At 41.7% G+C, this 19,396-nt stretch overlaps 1 protein-coding gene across 1 annotated transcript; it reads right to left on the bottom strand.

The window, feature by feature from the left end:
• Positions 1-1,558: 1,558 nt before the first annotated feature.
• LOC132367847 (importin subunit alpha-1-like) lies at positions 1,559-3,308 on the bottom strand. Its single transcript, XM_059926452.1, has one exon. It carries the CDS (start codon positions 3,247-3,249, stop codon positions 1,660-1,662), a length of 1,590 nt encoding a protein of 529 aa, XP_059782435.1. The 5' UTR covers positions 3,250-3,308; the 3' UTR covers positions 1,559-1,659.
• Positions 3,309-19,396: the final 16,088 nt, after the last annotated feature.

Below are 19,396 nucleotides of genomic sequence, written 5' to 3'. Positions count from 1 at the left end.
TGGAACAGACCCACTAAATCGCTCAACTGGATTATTGCAATAGCCTCCTAACTGCTGTTTCCATTCTTGGACCCACTTCCCAAGAATATATTATCCAGAGTTATCCTTTTAAAATATAAATCAGTTAATGTCATCCTCCTAATTAGAATAATTCAGTGGTTTCCTGTATCAATTAGCTTTTGCTGCATAACAAATTACCCTGGAAGTCAGTGGCCTGAAACAACAAATATTTGGATTTCTCTTGCAGTTTTGTGGGTCAGTGAGAAGTATTTCTGGCCTGGTTGAGTTTGTTTGAAGCTGGATGGTCAAAAATGATCTCACTCAGATGTCTGGCTGTAGGTAACCTAGTGGGTCTAGAGGGGGAGGGGTGACACCTAAGTTGAGTTAGCTCATCATTGCTCCATGTGGCTCTGCATCTTCTAGTGGGCTTCTAGCTTACCATCTTCACAGGGCAGTCTCAGGGTTCCCTAGGCATCTGCAGAGAGCAAGCATCAATGTACAAATGCTCTTCAGGTTTTTGCTGGCATCACAGTTACTAATATCCCATCACCTGGCCAAAGTTTCACAATCATTGTGGTCCATGTAGATCCATGAAATCATGTGGAAGTCAAAAGCAGTAAAGTGTCATTCTATCAATGCATGGATACTTCCTTTACTAGAGATTTTCCCAGGTAACTCTAATCTTCATTACTTCAATCACCCATCACTGCTGTGCCAAAGGCTGAAGATATACATATGGCTCAGACATAGTCTCTGGTTTTAGGAGGCCCCTGGAGCGAGGCAGCCACACGCAAGCAGTCTGTGATTAAGATAATTAAAGAACCTACCTGAATTGAAAAAGACAAATGAACAAACTGAAAGAGTCACCATGTCACATTTGATGAAAACTGGCAAACACACTTAGACAAACTCTGGCAAAAATTTTGAATTTTAACCATATAGGGAAGAAAAACCCTTTAAGTATAAGGGAAATTAACAAAAAGGATCATCAAAGGAGAAAGCTATCAGGTTGACCTAAAATTTCTCTGAAATGTTATATGCAATAATTCATGGGAGCGGTATCTACGGTTTTGGAAAGTTGTGACCTAAGAATTTTTCCCAAATAGTCTGTCTTTAAAGAGAAAAACTCCTCAGATTTAAAAGGGCCTTCCTTTAAAAAAAAATTACTTTAGTATGCATGCTACTTAATGGAGAAATGAAGTCATATTAGGAATTCTAGAATGGAGAATTCAAGTTATAAAAAGACTTGAAGGTCATACCTTTCTGTTTAGCCTATAAACTCAAGATCCATTTAAATTATATTGATATATTGTCAGGTGGATACTACAGTCTGGGGCAAGGATGTGGCCTGTATTCTGCTGTTCTTTATTTCTACTTCCGCTCTTTTCTTAAGGAAGAAGAAATTTTTTTTTTTTTTTGGAATTTAATCTTTATTTACAGGACACTGCAAGATATGAAATTCCACATAGAAATAAGAAACCCATTGAGAGGAGAAGCTTCATACAGTATGTACAGTTTGGAACTGTTCAAGAATAGTTTCTTTGTAAAAAATGCTACAGTAACAAACCACGTGTAAAGAGTTCTTAGTAGAGAAACAGTAAGACAAACTTCTACCAAACATAGTACACAACAAACAACTTTATGCCTCAGATGTACAATCTAAAAGTTGAAGGTCCCAGCAGTGCCATCCTGAACTTGGAATGTAAACCCTTCAGAGGTAGTTTCTGGCACAACATTTTGATCTTCCTCTTCCTCCACAGAGAAATACTTCTCAATCACGTTTAATGAAACTTTGTACACAGACTCATTTTCATGGTTTTGTAGAGCTTCAATTTTGTCCAAACCTCCACATTCTTCAATCATTATACTAAGTTTCTCAGTTTCACCTAGTTTCTCAGCAGCCTGAAAGATATTTGAGATGGCATCCAGAATAACCAGAATAATTTTAGTGTCTTTCGCAGTTAGGAGGTTCATCAACGGTTCTGTTATGCCACAGTGAACAAGGTATGCGATCTGCTCAACTGTTCCGCCACTTGTGTAGTTGGTCACAGCCCATACAGCTTCCTTTTGTGTCTTAAAGTCGGCCTTAGAGAGAACATCAACAAGGAATGGGACTAATCCATGATTTACAACTTGCTGTACCTGGTCCTGGCGGCCAGCTGTGATGTTTGACATTGTCCGTGTAGCTTCCTTCTGAATGTTAGTTTTGGAGTTTGTTAGCAGGCTGGGAAAGATGGCAAGTGCTCCTGCGTCTATTACAACCTGAGTCTGTTCATCTGTCCCAGTGACAATATTCCCTATGGCTCTTAGCGTGGGAGTCACAATTGGCAATTCAGTAGCTCCTAAAAGCTTCACAAGTTGGGGTACAACCCCCGTTTTCACAACCATTTCAATCCATTCATTTGGACCATCAGTAAGGTAGGAAATAGCCCAGCAGTTATCAGCTAAAACTTGTGGATCATCGTGATGCAGGAGGCGAACTAAAGTAGGAAGAATTTGCTCAACAGCATCTAAGGGGGGTGCAGGATTCTTGTTGCGACAAAGATTTGAAAGTGTCCAGGTAAGATTATGTAAGTAACCACATGCTAAAGATGACAAATCAGGAACCGCCAAAAGTGCCAACAGCGGGTCAACTGCACCATACTTGATAACCAAGTCTCGGAAAACCGAGCCATCACCTGCAATGTTTCCTAGAGCCCATACAGCTTGTTCACTGATGTGAGTGTGGGGAGATGCCAACAGAGAAATGAATGCTGGGATAGCACCTCCATCTACCACAGCCTTGGTCTGTTCTGACGTCCCGGAAGCAATGTTAGTGAGGGCCCAAGCAGATTCAAACTGAATGGGACGACAATCAGTTCTGCCCAAGAAGGACACAAATTTTGAAATCAAACCAGCCCGGATTATGCTGTCTATAGGGGGCTGTTTTTCCCCGGAAAGCAGTTTCCTAGCAGCCTGAGTAGCTTGGAGCTGGATTTCCAAATTGTTGCTATTTGTGCCTTTGACAATGTCATCAACAGACCAAATTACAGTGCCCTGGTTGTTGCGGTTTTCCTGCAGTGAAGAAGCAGCAGCATCTGGAAAAGAGCTGACATTTCTCCTTTTCAGCATGTGGTCACCCTTCTTAGCTTTCCTGAGCTCCACATTAACTTCTGTTCGGCGCCGCCTCATTTCTGTTCTGTCTTTCCCCTTGTTCCTGAACCTGTTAAGGCGGGCAGCTGGTGAATTAGCATTCTCATTGGTGGACATGGTTATGAGACAAAGGGAGAAAGCTACACAGCCGGCTCAAGCTTCCACAGGAGGCGGTGCGGGGCGCAGAGGCTGCGGATCGACTGTGCTCAAGAGGTCCACCACGGTCAGCCCGAGGACGGTGTGGTAGGAAGAAGAAATATTTTCATTAGCCATATTCTTCCTTCCACCCTTCAAAGGGCATATCTTAGCATCTTTGATGTATCTTTAAAACAACTGGTACAACCCATCTAAAATGGTTAAGTTATTTACATACTTTAGACACTGCCAGGATGATTAATGAACAACTTTTTTCCTGTTGTACTAAAGCAGAATTGTGCTCATTCATTCATTCATCCATTCATTCATATGTCAGTTTACTCAACAGATAGTTATTTAGTACCTCTATTTGCCTGTCACTGTGTTACTCGCTGAGCGTGAAATGGTGAAAATAACAGACAATTCTTTGCTTCATAGCATGTATGAATATCAGTAAGATAAGAAAAATCTCTTCAAGTTCATTTTTATTGGTAATGATTTTAATCAACTATGGAGTTTACATTTTTAAAACATATGTTGAATAACCTGAGCAATTAGAGATCCAGATTGGGAAATACTTTCTATCACCAAAACTCTCTTCATAATATTTCCATCTAAGACGTATGAATGTTTTTATGCAAAAATAAATGCATAGAAAAAAATGTCAGTAAGAAAACACACTAAAATATTAAAAGTGGTTAACTCTGGGGAGTGGAAAAACGGAGTTTTTATTTTCTTTTACTTTCTGACTTCACCAAATCATCTATATTCAAGCATATATTATCTTTATAGTAGTATGTCAGTAGAGGTAAATCTAGTCCCTGGTATAGGAAAAAGTAAAATCAGTGGCTGTCACAAAAAAAAGTTATTTCTTGCTCTTATCACAGTCTAGTAAAGTTGTTCCTGATGGGGTACATTTTTTTCAAGTGTGGTTCAGAGACCCAGACCCTCTCCATTTTGTGGCTCTGCTATCTTCAACAAGTGAATCCCAAGTTTTTCCTAGGAGATGTACCCATTCCTGCATTCCAGAAAGAGAAAAGATGACCCCCTGGGAGGATTGTATGGGCCATGCCTGGAAGTCACATACATCAGCTTTTCCTACATCCTCATTGGTCAGATCTCTGTCACTTAGCCACATCTAGACTCAAGGGAAGCTGAGAAATGTAGTCTAGTTGTGTACCCAGTATGAAGGAAAACAAGTGATGGTGAACACATCGAAGTCTTGGCCACACTCAGCTCTTCCATTTGACTCTCATTCTCACACAAAGAACACACTTGTTCCTCCCCAGCAACAACTTTGAGAAGCAACTCAAAAGCCCCAACCAGCCGCTGTACCCGTTTCAAAGCTCTGCGTCTCCAGAATACACACAGTCCATGCCATCCGTCTAGATGTGACTCCTTGCGGTCCAGCAGGCTTTGAATTAAAAAGACAAATCATTTTCTCCTTCATCTCATCCCAACACACCCACTCAATAGTGGGACAGGGAGAGGATGAAAACAATCAGTACCCCCATGGAGACAATGTAGGAATGGGAACAAATAGCACTGATTCTGCTCTATGGGAGCAACTCTCTTACACATTGCTCCTGGCTTCTGGTTCTGCCTTCTGAGAATTCTTTATTGTCCATTTTCAAAGTCGCTATTGAGGAAAAAACGCTCCTTCAGGGCTGTACGGTTTTCACTGCACACTTCAAGCTGGTATAAATGTGGATGCCTGAAGGTTGTTTTAAGCCTCACATAGTTAAAGGGATTTTCAGTCCAGGTTTGTGGTTTCATTGGCAATCACGGTACCCTAAGACACATAGTCAGCTTCTGATCTATTTGCTTCCATTCAGTTTCATGTACCAGTAACCACACCCAAAATTCTCTCCTAATCATGATTTTCAGACCTGATTTATTTCTTTGCTTTATCACCACCCCCCTCTTCCTCTCTGATTTCAGTGATGACTTTCTTTTTTTTTTTTTTTTTTTTTTAAAGAATATCCTATTCATTTTAAATTTATTTATGTATTTATTTATTTATTTTTTGCTGTGTTGGGTCTTCGTTTCTGTGCGAGGGCTTTCTCCAGTTGCGGCAAGCGGGGGCCACTCTTCATCGCGGTGCGCGGGCCTCTCACTATCGTGGCCTCTCTTGTTGCGGAGCACAGGCTCCAGACGTGCAGGCTCAGTAGTTGTGGCTCACGGGCCCAGTTGCTCCGCGGCGTGTGGGATCTTCCCAGACCAGGGCCCGAACCCGTGTCCCCTGCATTAGCAGGCAGCTTCCCAACCACTGCGCCACCAGGGAAGCCCCCGCAGTGATGACTTTCTTAAAGCTGTCTAGAATTATGGTACAGGTGAGAAGGCCAAGCCCTCAATCTGAACTTTGCCACAGGGCTGAGTTTTATTGGACCTTTGTTGCATAAATCCTTTTCCATGCTTATCTCTTACTATTTGGGGTCCAGAAGCAACAGCTTTTCCAACCTTTGGTGTCCCAAATATCTGGACTCTCTAATCCCTTTTATCCTGTGTGAAAACTGGTCAATTCCGTTCTGAGGTTATCTCCTTTTTTATTGTAGTAAAGATATTTACAACAAAAGTTACCGTCTTATCCATTTGTAAATGTACCATTCAGTGGCATGAATTTCATTTACATTGTTGTACAAACATCATCGTCATCCATCCACAGAACTCTTTTTTTTTTTTTAATTTTTATTCATTTATTTATTTATGCCTGTGTTGGGTCTTCGTTTCTGTGCGAGGGCTTTCTCCAGCTGCGGCAAGTGGGGGCCACTCTTCATCGCGGTGCGCGGGCCTCTCACCATCGCGGCCTCTCTTGTTGCGGAGCACAGGCTCCAGACGCGTAGGCTCAGCAATTGTGGCTCACGGGCCGAGTTGCTCCGCGGCATGTGGGATCCTCCCAGACCATGGCTCGAACCCGTGTCCCCTGCACTGGCAGGCAGACTCCCAACCACTGCGCCACCAGGGAAGCCCCAGCACAGAACTCTTTTAATCCTCCCCAGCTAAAGCTCTGTACCTATTAAACACTAACTCCCCATTCTCCCTTGGCCCAGCCCTTGACAACCACCATTTACTTTCTGTCTCTATGAATTTGACAACTTTAGGTATCTCATCTATGTGGAATCCTTTTTTACATATTTGGTCTTTCTGTAACTGGCTTATTTCACTTAGCATAATGTCTTCAAGGTCCATCCACGTTGTAGCATGTACCAGAATTTCCTTCCTTTTTAAGGCTGAATAATATTCCATTGTGTATATATATATACCATATTTTGTTTATCCATTCACCCACGGTTATCTGTTTTTTGTAATAATTTGCTAAAAGTAGAAAATAAAAGCCAACATATTCCATTACACTGATTTCTGACAACCACTTCCCTTCAAGCTACAGTCTCAGTAACACACAGTGTGTTCTTCCAAGTCATCACAGACAGCAGTTTTACGAAGTGTTTTGTCACTGCATAATATGTCTTTTTTTTCCAGCCTCCAATATCAGTTTCCTCACTGCTCTTCCCTGACCTCTATATCAATGCCCATGTTTTAAATGTTATTATGACAGCATCCTGCTTAATGATACTACTTACGTTATTTCTTACAATAATTCTAGGAGTTATAATAGATAAACATGGAACTATCAATGTCTGTCTTAATTTGGGTTCTTTCAAAAGCAGAAGGCATCAAGGACCTGAGTGCTGGTAGTTTATTTGGAAAGTGATCCCAGGAGACAAAAATGAAGGAATAAGGAGAGACAGGGAAGAAGGAAAGCACACTATGAAATGTGTTATCAAGGCCACTGCTGTGGGCTCAGTTCTACAGGAATTGTGTACTGAATGCCTCCTAGAACTGTCTTTCTGAAGGGTGGAAACTGGAGCATTTATTGACCCACTCCTGTCTGCATTGTTTTGAGGGTTGCTCCTGGAGATGTTAATACTCTTGCTTATCCATGATACATTTGCTTGCATGCAGGCCAAGTAGATTCCTGCAGGGGCAGAGAAGTCCCCTGGACAAAATATAGAAAGATGCTCAGTGTATATTTGAGGTGGGATACAATCAACACAAAGCCTGTCCGAGTTTTTATAGAACTCTTTACCTCAGCAGCAGTAGAAATCACAGGTGGGCCGAGGAGATGCAAGACTGTGGCATATGGTAGCAGAAGTGTCTGCTACAGTGACATAGCAACATACAAGTTTAGGCTCACTAAGGTCTCAGTGCATGTGTCTCCAGTAGCCCTCCTCTAAACAGCAAGACCCAGGCATCTGCCATATTGTAGCTCTACCATCTTCAACAGATGATAGCCAAGGTCACCACGGTTATCTTTTTATTTAAATGGACAAGAAGGAAAAGGAGGCTGAAGGATTGCCCATAGGAAGTTTTTATGATTTAGATCTGGAAAGGGCATCTATCACGTCCATCTATAACCTCTTGACCAGAAGTCAGTCACATGGCTACACCTACCTGCAAGGCAGGCTGGGAAACATAGGCTATTTTTTGTTCCAGAGGGACTAGGAAATAGATTTTGGTAAACATATAGAAGCCTCTATAATAGAAAGTAAGATTGTATTTTTTTAAAAATCTAAGGCAATATATGTTAAACATGTTAAACCTAATTTACCCTTTGACCTAGAAATTGCACTTCTAGAGGTCCTTCTCTCATGGATATTCTCCACTAGGTCCTCCAGATCTATTCTCCACCCTTCTTCCTTTCTGCATCATGGGCTCCCTAGTGTTCTGATTTCTACCTGGATTCAGCCAATGGAAATCTCCAGTAGGAGATCAGAGAATGGGAAGAGAGAAAGGTGGGAGCATATAGTTCCCTGGCAAGGCCACATGTTAGGAGTGGCTGAATTCCTCTAGTGCAGACCACAGCTCATCTTGGGAGGCCATCTCCTACAACTCCAGCCACCTCCACAGCTTCAGCTCCACTTCTGTCTCTCAGTTCCAGTTACTGCTCCCTCTTTTTGCCCCTTTGGACCTGGGGTGGTGACAGCTCCCAGCTGTTCACCAGCTCTTGATGCTTTAATGCTGCTTACACATTTTTAAATAGTCCTCAGTTGCCCCATTTAAGTGTGCCTCCTTTTTCTTTCTGAACCCCAACTAATATGCCATCCTAGAAAAATAAGGAACATACAAAGATGTTCAGCACAGCAATATTTAGAATAGCAAAAGCTCTGAAACTGAGTGTCTAATAATTAGGAATAGTTAAATACATTATAATGTATGTATGATAGAAAAAAATATATATATACTAACATGTGTGTTTTCAGTGTCTTTTTCTGTCTCCTACTTCAAAAACCCTGCCTGAATCCCAGGAAAATTCTGCTAAAGTCTTTCCTTCCTGTTCTCCCTCCCCAGTCCTCAAATATTTTTCACCAGAATGAATTACTGAGTTGAGGGTGGGAGCCCTACATCTAAAGTTGTGGAGGAAATAGCTTGATTTACATTGAAAGAAAGGAAGGAGAAAAAATATTATACCAGTGAGGGGACTATATGGGACCAAAAGGGGGAACAGAAGATATGAGGAGATGAATGGGCAAAGAAGAACTTGGCCATGTGTGTTTCTTTTTGTAAACACTCTTCCAAAGAAACCTACAATAAATATCTTTGTTATTTACAATACTCCCTGAAACTCCTGATATGAGATCCCTGTTTCTTTCCCATTTATTGATTTCTCACTGTGTGCCCCTGTGCAAGGTGAGTTCCCTGTCTTATTTCATGTGTTTGAGCATCTCCGTATTCAAGATGAGGGCACTGAAGCTCAGAAAGCTTAGCTGGGTTTTTTATGCCATCCCTATGTGTTCAGGAATTTCTGTCCCTGTGATAAAATACTATATAGAAATTGTGTTCTAAGAATTCTAAAAATCTGAAAACTGTAGTTTTATCTTTCTAAAATATGTTTTATTTTCTGCTTGTAGAACTAAACTATCTAAACATCTGAAAACCTTTGTAGAGGGAGAAAAAGAGAGAGTAAAGAATGAAAGGAAATACAATCAATATAGCATTCATAAATTTCATTCAACAAATATTTATTGGACTGACGAAACAGCAGTGAACAAAACAAAATCCCTGCATCTAGAGAACCAACACTCTAGTGGGAGAGAGACAGACAATAACACAAAAAGTAACAGGAAATAACATGACAGAATGCTATGAGGAGGGGTAAAGCATGAAGAGAGTAGGTGAAGGGAGCTATTTTAGACGGGGTATCCAGGGAAAGTGTCTCTGTGAAGTAAGATTTAAACAGGGACCTAACGAGGCCACATGTGAGAGATGAATGTGATGAGGAGGTAGGCCATGTGACCATCTGGGGGAAGAACAGTTCAGCAAAGAAAACAGTAAGCACATGACCCTGGAGCAAGAGCACTTGAGACATGTGGCAAATGGAAGGATTTCCTTCTTTTTTAAGGCTTAATTATATATATATATGTGTGTGTATATATATATATGTAGATAGATAGATAGAAAATAAGAGTATCAAATGCTATTATTGCAAAACTTAAGCCACTTATTGATTATTCACTTTTCTAAAAAACACAAATACAAGAATAAAGTAAACACACCCAGTATATATCACATTTTGTCTATTCATTTACATATATGGTTGCTTCCATATCTCGGCTACTGTGAGTAATGCTACAATAAACAAGAGAGCGCAGATATCTCTTTGAGATAGTGATTTTATTTCCCTTGGATATATACCTAGAAGTGGGATAGCTGGATGATATTGTAGTTCTACTTTTAAATTTTTGAGGAACCTCCATACTGTTTTTCATAGTGGCTGCACCAATAGTGCACAAGGGTTCCCTTTTCTCTACATCCTCACCAACAATTATCTCATTATGATCTTGATTTGTGTTTCCCTGATAATTAGTGATGTTGAGCATCTTTTCATATACTGTTAACCATTTGTATGTCCTCTTTGAAAAAATGTCTATACAAGTCCTTTGCCCATTTTTTTAATCTAGTTATTTGGGTTATGTGTTTTTTGTGGGTTTTTTGCTATTGAGTTGTATGAATTTCTTATATATTTGGGATATTAACCCCTTATCAGCTATTTGCAACAACATGGATATTTGAACCTGGAGGACATTATGCTAAGTGAAATAAGCCACAGAAAGACAAATATCATATGATCTTACTTATATGTGAAATCTAAAACAAACTCATAGTAACAGAGAGTAGAATGGTAGTTGTCAGAGGCTGGGGGGAATGGGGGAAAAGGAGACATATTGACCAGAGGGCATAAACTTTTAGTTATAAGGTGAATCAGTTCTGGAGATCTAATATAGAGCATGGTGACTATGGTTAATAATAATATATTGTATACTTGAAATTTGCTAAGACAGTAGATCTCAGGTGTTCTCACCACACACACACACACACACACACACACACATGCACGGTAACTACGGGAGGTGGTGTATATGTTAATTAGTTTGATTTGGTAAGCATTTCACAATGTATATGTATATCAAAAAATCACATTGTATACCTTAAATATATATAATTTCTAATTGTCAAAAAAAACCCCAACAAAACAAAGCAAGAGTATGCAGGACAGACTTGATAAGTATCAAGAGGCCAGGCTTGCTAGAGCTCAGTGAATGAGGGAAAGAGCAACACCATGTGATCAGAGGGATAACAGGGGCGTCATATTGGCCTTGGAGGCCACTGTAGGAACCTTAGATTATATTCCAATGGAATGGGATGCCATTGGATGGTTTTGGACAGGGGATTGATTGATATGATTCACATTTTAAATGGTTCACTCTGGCTACTCTGTGGAGAGTATTGATAAACTCTTGGTTACCACTCCTGAGTATTTTTGGTTTTCTTTATTTTTCTGTTTTAATAATAAGCATATCTTTATTTTTCTGTTTTAATAATAAGCATATCTCAGGGTTTAATAATAAGCAAAAAAAAATAAAGCATAGTTTATAAAGACAAAAGGCAATTATATTAGTTATACATAGCTGCGTAACAAATTACCACAAGGCTCAGCAACTGAGAACCACAAATGTTTATTATCTCACAGTTTCTGTGGGTCAAGAATCCTGGAGTAGCTCAGGTGCATGCCTCTGGCTCATGCCTCTGGCTCAGGGTATCACAGGATGCAGTCACGTGGATGGCCAGGGATGCAGTCACCTCAGGCTCACCTGGGGGGAGATCTGCCTCCAAGCTCTCTCACATGGATATTGCCCAGCCTCCCATCCTCTCTGGCTCTTGACCAGAGACATCAGTTCTTCACTAAAAGGTCTGCTTTCTTTCCCCAGAGTGAAAATATCCAAGAGGGAGAGAGGATGAGAGAGAGAGTTCCTAAGACAGAAGCCATAGTCTTTTTATGACCTAATCTCATAAGTTATATCCCATCACTTCTGCCATGGTCTAGTCTTTAAGAGTCACTAGATCCTGCCCATATTCAAGGGGAGGAATTACCCAAGGGCATGAATACTGGGAGGTGGGTGATACGGAGACCATCGTGGAGGTGCTGTCACAATAACCACTTTCTCAAAGCTCCTTACTTTACAGAAGCAGAAACCCATCTGAATGTCAACCTGGACTCTACCACTCACCTTGAAGTCTCCACAGGGTGGTTGTGATGATGCTTCTGAAAGGGCTTTGAAAACTGCCCAGCACAGGAAAATGGAAGGGATTATTTTGCTTTTCTCATTGGTATCCATTCCAGATTTGGCCTATATTCTTCTTCATCCCCTGTTTTAATGATTTGTCTTTCATCGTGGGTTATGCATTTTGTTTCTAGAGTGAAAATCTTCCAGTTTGAACAGAGAAGTGACAATAGGGAGGAAGAAAGCAGAGTGTTAACTCCTCCAGGTTCAGGATGGTCTTCCTATTTAACTGTATACCTCCCAGTAACAGAAGGTCTGACAACCCAATTCCCAAAGACCTGCGTATCCCTCAGACATGAGGCCAGCAGAAGGGGAGGGTCAAAAGAAAGCAGGATGTTAGATACATTTGCCTTTGATATTTGTCTTATCTCGTTCCATAGTTATCCAAATTTGACTATAAACTTTTGGAAGGCAGAGACTTTATTAGTCTCTAAACTCTATATTCAAGCTTTACCATTAGATAATTCCCTAAGGAAAATCCTCCTCTACTGAAGGCAACTCAGTTTTAAAAAACAGCGGTGACAAAATCACCCTTAAAATTCAACCTTGCCTAAATTGTGTCATGCTACTCCATGAAAAAAAATTCCTCAGAACACAGCTTCTGTTTCAAGATACAAAGATCTGACTCTGGGCAATTTTCTAATGTCTTCGTGCTTGCCTTTTTCACCCCTGGATTCCCCTTCCCTTTCTGGGCCCCCCTCCCATCCCAAGTGACTACTCCTTCATTTTCAGCCTCTTCTTCAAATACTAATTTACTCTTACACCTATTTTTATCATATTTCTCTGAGACACGTATTCATTCATACTCAGGTGCTAATTTAGTCTAGTATTTGCACAGACCCCATCTCTCCTCTCATCTAATTACAGTATGGAAGGCTTTTTTACCAATTAGAGTAATTCTTCGATAGCCAGCAGGTGGCCATAGGGAGTGTGAAGAGAACAGGCACCCCAAATCACAGGAGATCTACTTGTTTGAGCCAAAAATTAAGCAAAATTTAGTCTCTTTAGGGCGAATGGATTAGGAGGGAGGTGTCAAAATGGACTGCCCGTTATCCAAATCTCTTGTGAATACATTAGCATTAATTAATACATACATGAATATGTTTTACATTAATTTGTGTTGTTGAAATATATGTGGGCCAACCATCTGCCTGAGGGCATGTGGGAAGCGTTCCCAGAATTCTCTCAGTAGCCATGAACTGGAGTGTTCACCCCTATGTTCTCTGTCCATGTTTGGACAAGAGATGTTTCAGCTCTTCAAACAATTAGGTGAAGACTTGTTTATAGGGAAGAAAGCTAAGGCAGGAAAATAATGGCATCAGCAGCTGTTCTATTTAAGTCAGAGGCGACTGCTGTATGCTGAATGTTTGGTGGCTACTCCAGGCTTGGCATGTATAGCTATGACCTTAATTGGCGAAGCTAGGAGAAGAAGCTACAGCTTATTGATTGATTATGTAGGCTCAGAAGTTTGACACACATTATTTCATTGAGTCCTCCACACCGGCCCTGAATTAGACCAATTCTACTGAGGGGAAAAGCAAGGCCCAGAGAGCTTAGTATGTCCAAAGTCATAGAAACAGGATTAGTGTTCAGATATGTCTCACTCAAGGTATTGCTCTTGGAGAATGCCTATCAGCTCTGACATGAAAAGACCCTGAGGTTGCAGAGGCCATGTCCTCAGAAGTCATTTCCTAGAGTAAGAGAGGGAGGCAAAAACAGGCAGAGGCTGGGGAGAAGAAAGAAAGGAAGGGGCCAGAAGGGGGAGGCTAGTGGAAAAGCAGGAGAAGATAGGAAATAAGGAACAGAGGGGGAAAAGAAATGAGCTTCAGGAAAGGAATAGGGAAAAGAAGTGACCACAGAATAGGGGTGAAATCAACTGCTTTTCAAGACAGAAACAATAAAAATTTTACAACATTCCTTAAGAATCCTATTGCTGAACAACGGAAAATTCAGTTGTTATTTTCTAACTATCAAAAGAAGTAATGACTACAGATGGGGAAATAAGGAACTGATGTTTGTTAAATGTCTTCTATCAGGGCCTCTGCTAACCCATGGATTTGGGGAAAGTTAGAAAAAGACATCCTCTCTTGCTGGAGGTAACTCCATAGGCACAGGGCTTGGTGAATTGATTCTGTCTTCAGTGCCCCCTCGTTCTCTTATCTGGGGAACAACCTGCAGAAATGTGCAGATGGCTCTACCTGCTGTGTACGAGGGCCTTGACATACACTATCACATTATTGTATACAACAATTATTTCCATATTGTGGATCAGGAACCCGAGGCCCAGAGGAATTAATATCACACCATACAAGCCAGATGCACACGCATGTGCACCCACACGCACACGCATGTGCACCCACAGGCACACACACACACACCCAGTATCCCAAAGTCACCCAGAGAGTGAATTCACTGAAGCAGTGTAATTGCAAGTGATTTGAAAACTCAATAAATAATCAGGTAATGTATTAGCTGACTTAACTAAAAAACCCTGAAATTGTGTGAGCTTCAGGTTAGGATTGATTAGGGGATGGATTGATTTTCCTGCAATTATCTCACGTACATCCTCCTCTGTGTGCCAGCTTCATCATCACAGCCCAGCAGTTGCAAAAAGCCCGCCTGTAACCACGCTGCCGACAGCATATCTTCTAGTAGTTCCCACAGCATAAGAAGAAAGCCTGTTTTCCAGGAGCTCCTAGCAAATATATCCTCCATTCTAAATGGTCCATATTAGATCATGAGTTTATTGTTAAACCTATAATTGTGGACAGGGACAAGATTATGCTGGTAACATAAGCCTGATCTACAGACCTAATCTGTAGAACCTGACTGAGCCTCAGTTTCTCCAAAAGGTGTAACCACTAAGAAATTAGATATCAGTATGAAAATCAAAGTCATTACCAAAAGAAGAAATGGGTACTTGGAAGGGCACCCATCTGTCCACCACAGTAAGTGTGGTAGATCATAAGTTATTACTTAATTATTTTTACCCCTTCCCTATCTCCATGGGAGAAGCCTACTTTCTGATCCCCATTGAACCTGGGCTTAAGCATGTGACTATCCTTCCTTGCCCTTGATTTCGAGTTTGGTCACATGACTTGCTTTGACCAATGGAATGTTAGCAGATATGACCCAAGCACAGTTGGATCTATCCCCTTGCACTCTGCCATCACCATACGAACATAAACCTGGTAGAGGTAGTCCCCTGGTCCAAGAGGAAGACAGACACGTGGAGCAGACCTGGACATAATCCGCAGCTTGGAGGCCAACCCAGGGAGGAGGCCCAGGCAAGGTCAGCCGACCCCCAGCTCATCTGGGCCTCTGGGCAAGAAAGAATAATTGTGTTAAGCTGCTGAATCTCAGTGTTTTCATATGCGCAATGTGGTGGCAAGGATTGACCTAGAGAGCAACAGAGTCAAACCTGGTGATGCTCTTTCCTTACGCGACAGCACAGAGCACAGCTCCATCCATGTTTTCTCTTCTTGGCTGCAGTCGAGCCTGGGTCTCAGCTGAAAATGAAGGCTGCAGCTTTATTCTCTATTTTCAGTCTCACAAAAACATCTGAGAGAGTCGGCGGCTGCTTTTGAAGGTCCTTCTAGAGGGCTAGCTAGCTATCACACCACGTTAGCTGGTCAGTTTCATAAGGCAGAGCCATACAGCAGCCATCGCTTCCAAACCCTGCCAAGCGAAACCTTGCAATATTGAGATGGCTGCACCTCAAACTGTCATGTGATTTCTGTATCAGAGGAATTTTAGAAACAGATGGTGAGCACAGACGAAGTGACGGTTGTACTCTGCGTACGGGGCAAAGGGGAATGAGTGAGCAAGGGGTTGAGAATCCAGCAAATTCTGGAGGAACGCTGGGAGAGAATAGAATTGCTGGGAGTGTGTCTTCTGTCTGCAAACCACAGGTTGTAGGAAGTCGTGAAGGAAAAGCGCCTGACAGGCAGTGGCAGGAGGATGAGCTTGGTGAAAAGAGATGCTTTGCTTCTAAAGCAAGAGGATTCGAGGTTTAAGCAGTTTTTTAAAAATCACACCAGAAAAATAGGCAGCAAAATTAATCAGTTCACCTGAACTTGACCTTGAGGCTGGTGGATTGATTTGTTGTTTGAGGACATAGGCAGCATCAGAAGAGTTGAAGATGGAACGAATGTACAGGAACCAGATTCAGATAAATAACCCCGTCTACCCCACATCCAGCACGCCACCAGCGCCCTGCTCCCCAGAAACCGCCTTGCATTTCGAAGGGTAGGGGGTGATTTCTGTGGACGTCTCAGATGGCTGATCTCCTAATTCTATCATGAAATGTATTTCCCCTGGAGCTGGCATTTATCGCTGAATCCTGGCACGGTTCCTGAAATGTTGCATCTGCACCACTAAACTGAGGTTACTTGTAGTTCATTAATATGCAAGAGGGGCTGTGAAATCATCCCTGATTCTGACAGGAGTTCTTACATGCCTTTCTGGAATGAAGTAGTCTGGCACCAAGACTTTCCTTGTCTTCTTTTAATCAGCTCCATCTTGTCACTACATAAAGAGTTAAAAAAAAAAAAAAAAAAGCTTTCTGAAAATCCCAAGGAAGATGCAGGGCATCTTTCTCTTTTCTTTCCTTTCTCATGTTTTTTTGCCATCCTCCACCCCCTTCCACGAACACATCAAAGTAAGAAGTGACATGCAGTGCCCTGGAGCTCTTAGCAACATGCTTTTAGGTTTGGAAAATTTCATTTTCTACCTTATGATGATTACATGAGGAAAGATGAAATGCTAGCTTTGAGGTTTATTTGAGAAAGAGATGTAATAAATGTTGTGGCTTCCCACTGAATGGAACAAATCCATTCTGGTCATGGGGGGAATATTAAAAATTACATATATGTGTGCGTGTACACAGCCTATGTGACTTCAGTGGCATTTGTGGTCCTAGATGCTGAGACAGGAGACCTTGCATGGCTTCTTTCAGAAAATGCTGAATAAAGTTTTTCATTTGATCCAGCTCTGAATACATTTGATTCCAAACAAAAATGAGTTCCCACCCTGTCTGAGCTACAGCAATTGCCTTTAAACCAGTCCCCCACCGACACACACACACACACACACACGACCATAGAATACACACAGATTAACAGAGTTTACAGATTCCCCTTAGCTGAAACCCGCAAGTGTGCCAGCCTGTTGAAGAATTAATCCAATGTCTCTTTTCCAGAAAGTTCGTTTTTTCAAACACTGGAGCAGGGCAGAGGACATTCGTGTTTTTTTCCGGCTATCATGATTTTTTTTGTCAGTGTGTTTTTGCTTTTGCCTGTGGAACTTCTCTCTTAGCTGGGAGCTGAATAGAAAATGATAAGCTCATCTTGCCCAAGAAATAGAGCCAGCAAGGCAGGGAAATATCCTCATGGTTTCAGCCCTATGCTCCTTAGTAGGAAAGGATGCTAGAAAGAAATCAAGTATTCACTGAGTAAACCATTTTCCCACACAGAGGAACATGCAGTCTCAGGCTCTATTCAAAGCTCTCACATCACACATGCCTCTCTTTGTTCAGCCCACAGCTGGACCACACAGGTTGTAAGATGCAGGATTTGAACAAGCTTCGCCCATCAGCTCTGGCAGGCCACCCTCCATACAGAGTCGATCATCAACCACCCTCAGGGTCAGTTCTTCAGCCTCTCTTGATCGCAATAATCATTTGGGTTTGGAGCAGAACTATGAAATTTTTGCTCTGGCTGCAGAAAGAGGAGAGATCCTGATCCTTTTTCATAAATAACCTAAACCCTGGCTATTCAATGACGATTCAAATCTCTGTTTACTCTCCTTCTTATGGAAACAAGAAAGCACTTTGATGGAATGCTTACTATGTACTCTCAGGTGGATCTCCTGTCCTTATTCTGATCAGCTGTATATTTAAAGGGAGATGACAGCTTGTAAATATTTTTAAGTATTTAATTCTTAAAAGTTTTTGTTCCTCCCCGCACTCCCTCTGAGGCAGATACTATGATTATTCCTACTTTACAAAGGAGGAAAATACACTTCCTCCTCTGAGTCTAGACAGTTACCCTAAGGGCACACATGGATGGAGGGAGCTGAGATTCAAATCCAGTGCCTCCGACTCCAGAGCCTGTGCCATTGACCATCTTGCTATACTGCCTCCTGCTGGTGGGAGGTTCATGGGGCCCCCATGGTCTTCTGTCCCCTTCTTGAGCACGGGTACTGCAATTTCTGTTTACAAATTCATTTCCTTCGTAGGTTTTGAGCCCCTGGTATTTCCTTAAGCAATTATTCTCCAGTGTCAGAAGTGCTCAGTACATGTTTGTTGAGTGACTTAAAAAATAAACTAATAGGCACAGTATATCAGAGAATTTAATGAAGGGTGAGTGGATAATAAGATTCAGGGGAGAAAAAGAATTAAGCACTGGTATGAAAACAAGAGATGAAAAGAGGCAGGGAGTTAGACTCTAATGAGGGAAAGGAAAAAGATTTGGTGCTGATGTGATGCCATTCTTCATGGATTTTGCTACCATTGTTGGGAAAGTCACTGTAAAGGGGGTGAGCAGGGAGAGGTACACCCAGTTGGAATGTTTGTTGATCTTGGTTTAGAAGAAAGGGCCATGGAATGGGCTACAGTTCTGTGTTTACTTTTCTCTAGCTGAGCAAGTAAGGAGTAAATTGGGGCAAGTTATTTACCTTCTTTGGGCTTCCATTTCTTAGTCGGTATCGTGAGAAAATGGAATTAAAGTATTCCTCTACCACTGCAGAAAAGCAGGGGTGTATAATTATATTCCCAAGTGTTTGCAAGCATTCTACAAACACGGCAATACGAATAACAGTTATTATTATCAATAATAAAAAATAATGCATCACTGAGTGCTTTTTATGAACCAGACATTTTATATACATATTCCTATCCATTTTTATGAAGGCAGAGATTGTGGCTCAAGAAATTGCATAATGTGCTCAACTTCATGTAGCTGGTAGGTTGCTGAGCTGGGATTTGAATTCAGGCCAGTCTATCTCTGAAGTCCACAGGAAGACGCATCAGGGACCCGATGCCGCTAGATTCTGCCTTAGCACATGTCCCTCAAAGGAACCTGCCATCATTTTGACTCAGAAAACCCTAACGGCTGCCGCTCTCCTTCATGTGATCCTGGCCTGCCCAGTGCTGACAATCCCCGGAGAGAAGCCCCTCAGGTGTCCCTTTGGACCATCACCCACACCTCCCCAGCAGCAGCCGTGCCTGCTGGTGACTTAGACCAGGAGCAGACTGAGGCAGCAGGAGCAAACTGTTCCCTAGAAACCAACCCTTCCCGCTCCTCTCCCCCATAGACCTTGAAGCCAAATCCCTTAGTTAATTCAGGGGAAACGTCATGTGACTCCACTGTCTCCAAGGCTGTCACTTGCCCATTCACTCCCTTCTTATTGGCAAAAAATTCTTCTGTCTGGATGCCATCGAGTCTTTTTCCTTCAGTGTCTCTATCTACTCCATTCCAAATTTAAAATTTGCTTCCATTATTGTATCA

Source organism: Balaenoptera ricei, chromosome 6 (genome assembly GCF_028023285.1).
Source record: "Balaenoptera ricei isolate mBalRic1 chromosome 6, mBalRic1.hap2, whole genome shotgun sequence".
NCBI classification, from domain to species: Eukaryota; Metazoa; Chordata; class Mammalia; order Artiodactyla; family Balaenopteridae; genus Balaenoptera; species Balaenoptera ricei.
This window is presented reverse-complemented; position numbering and strand designations above follow the sequence as displayed.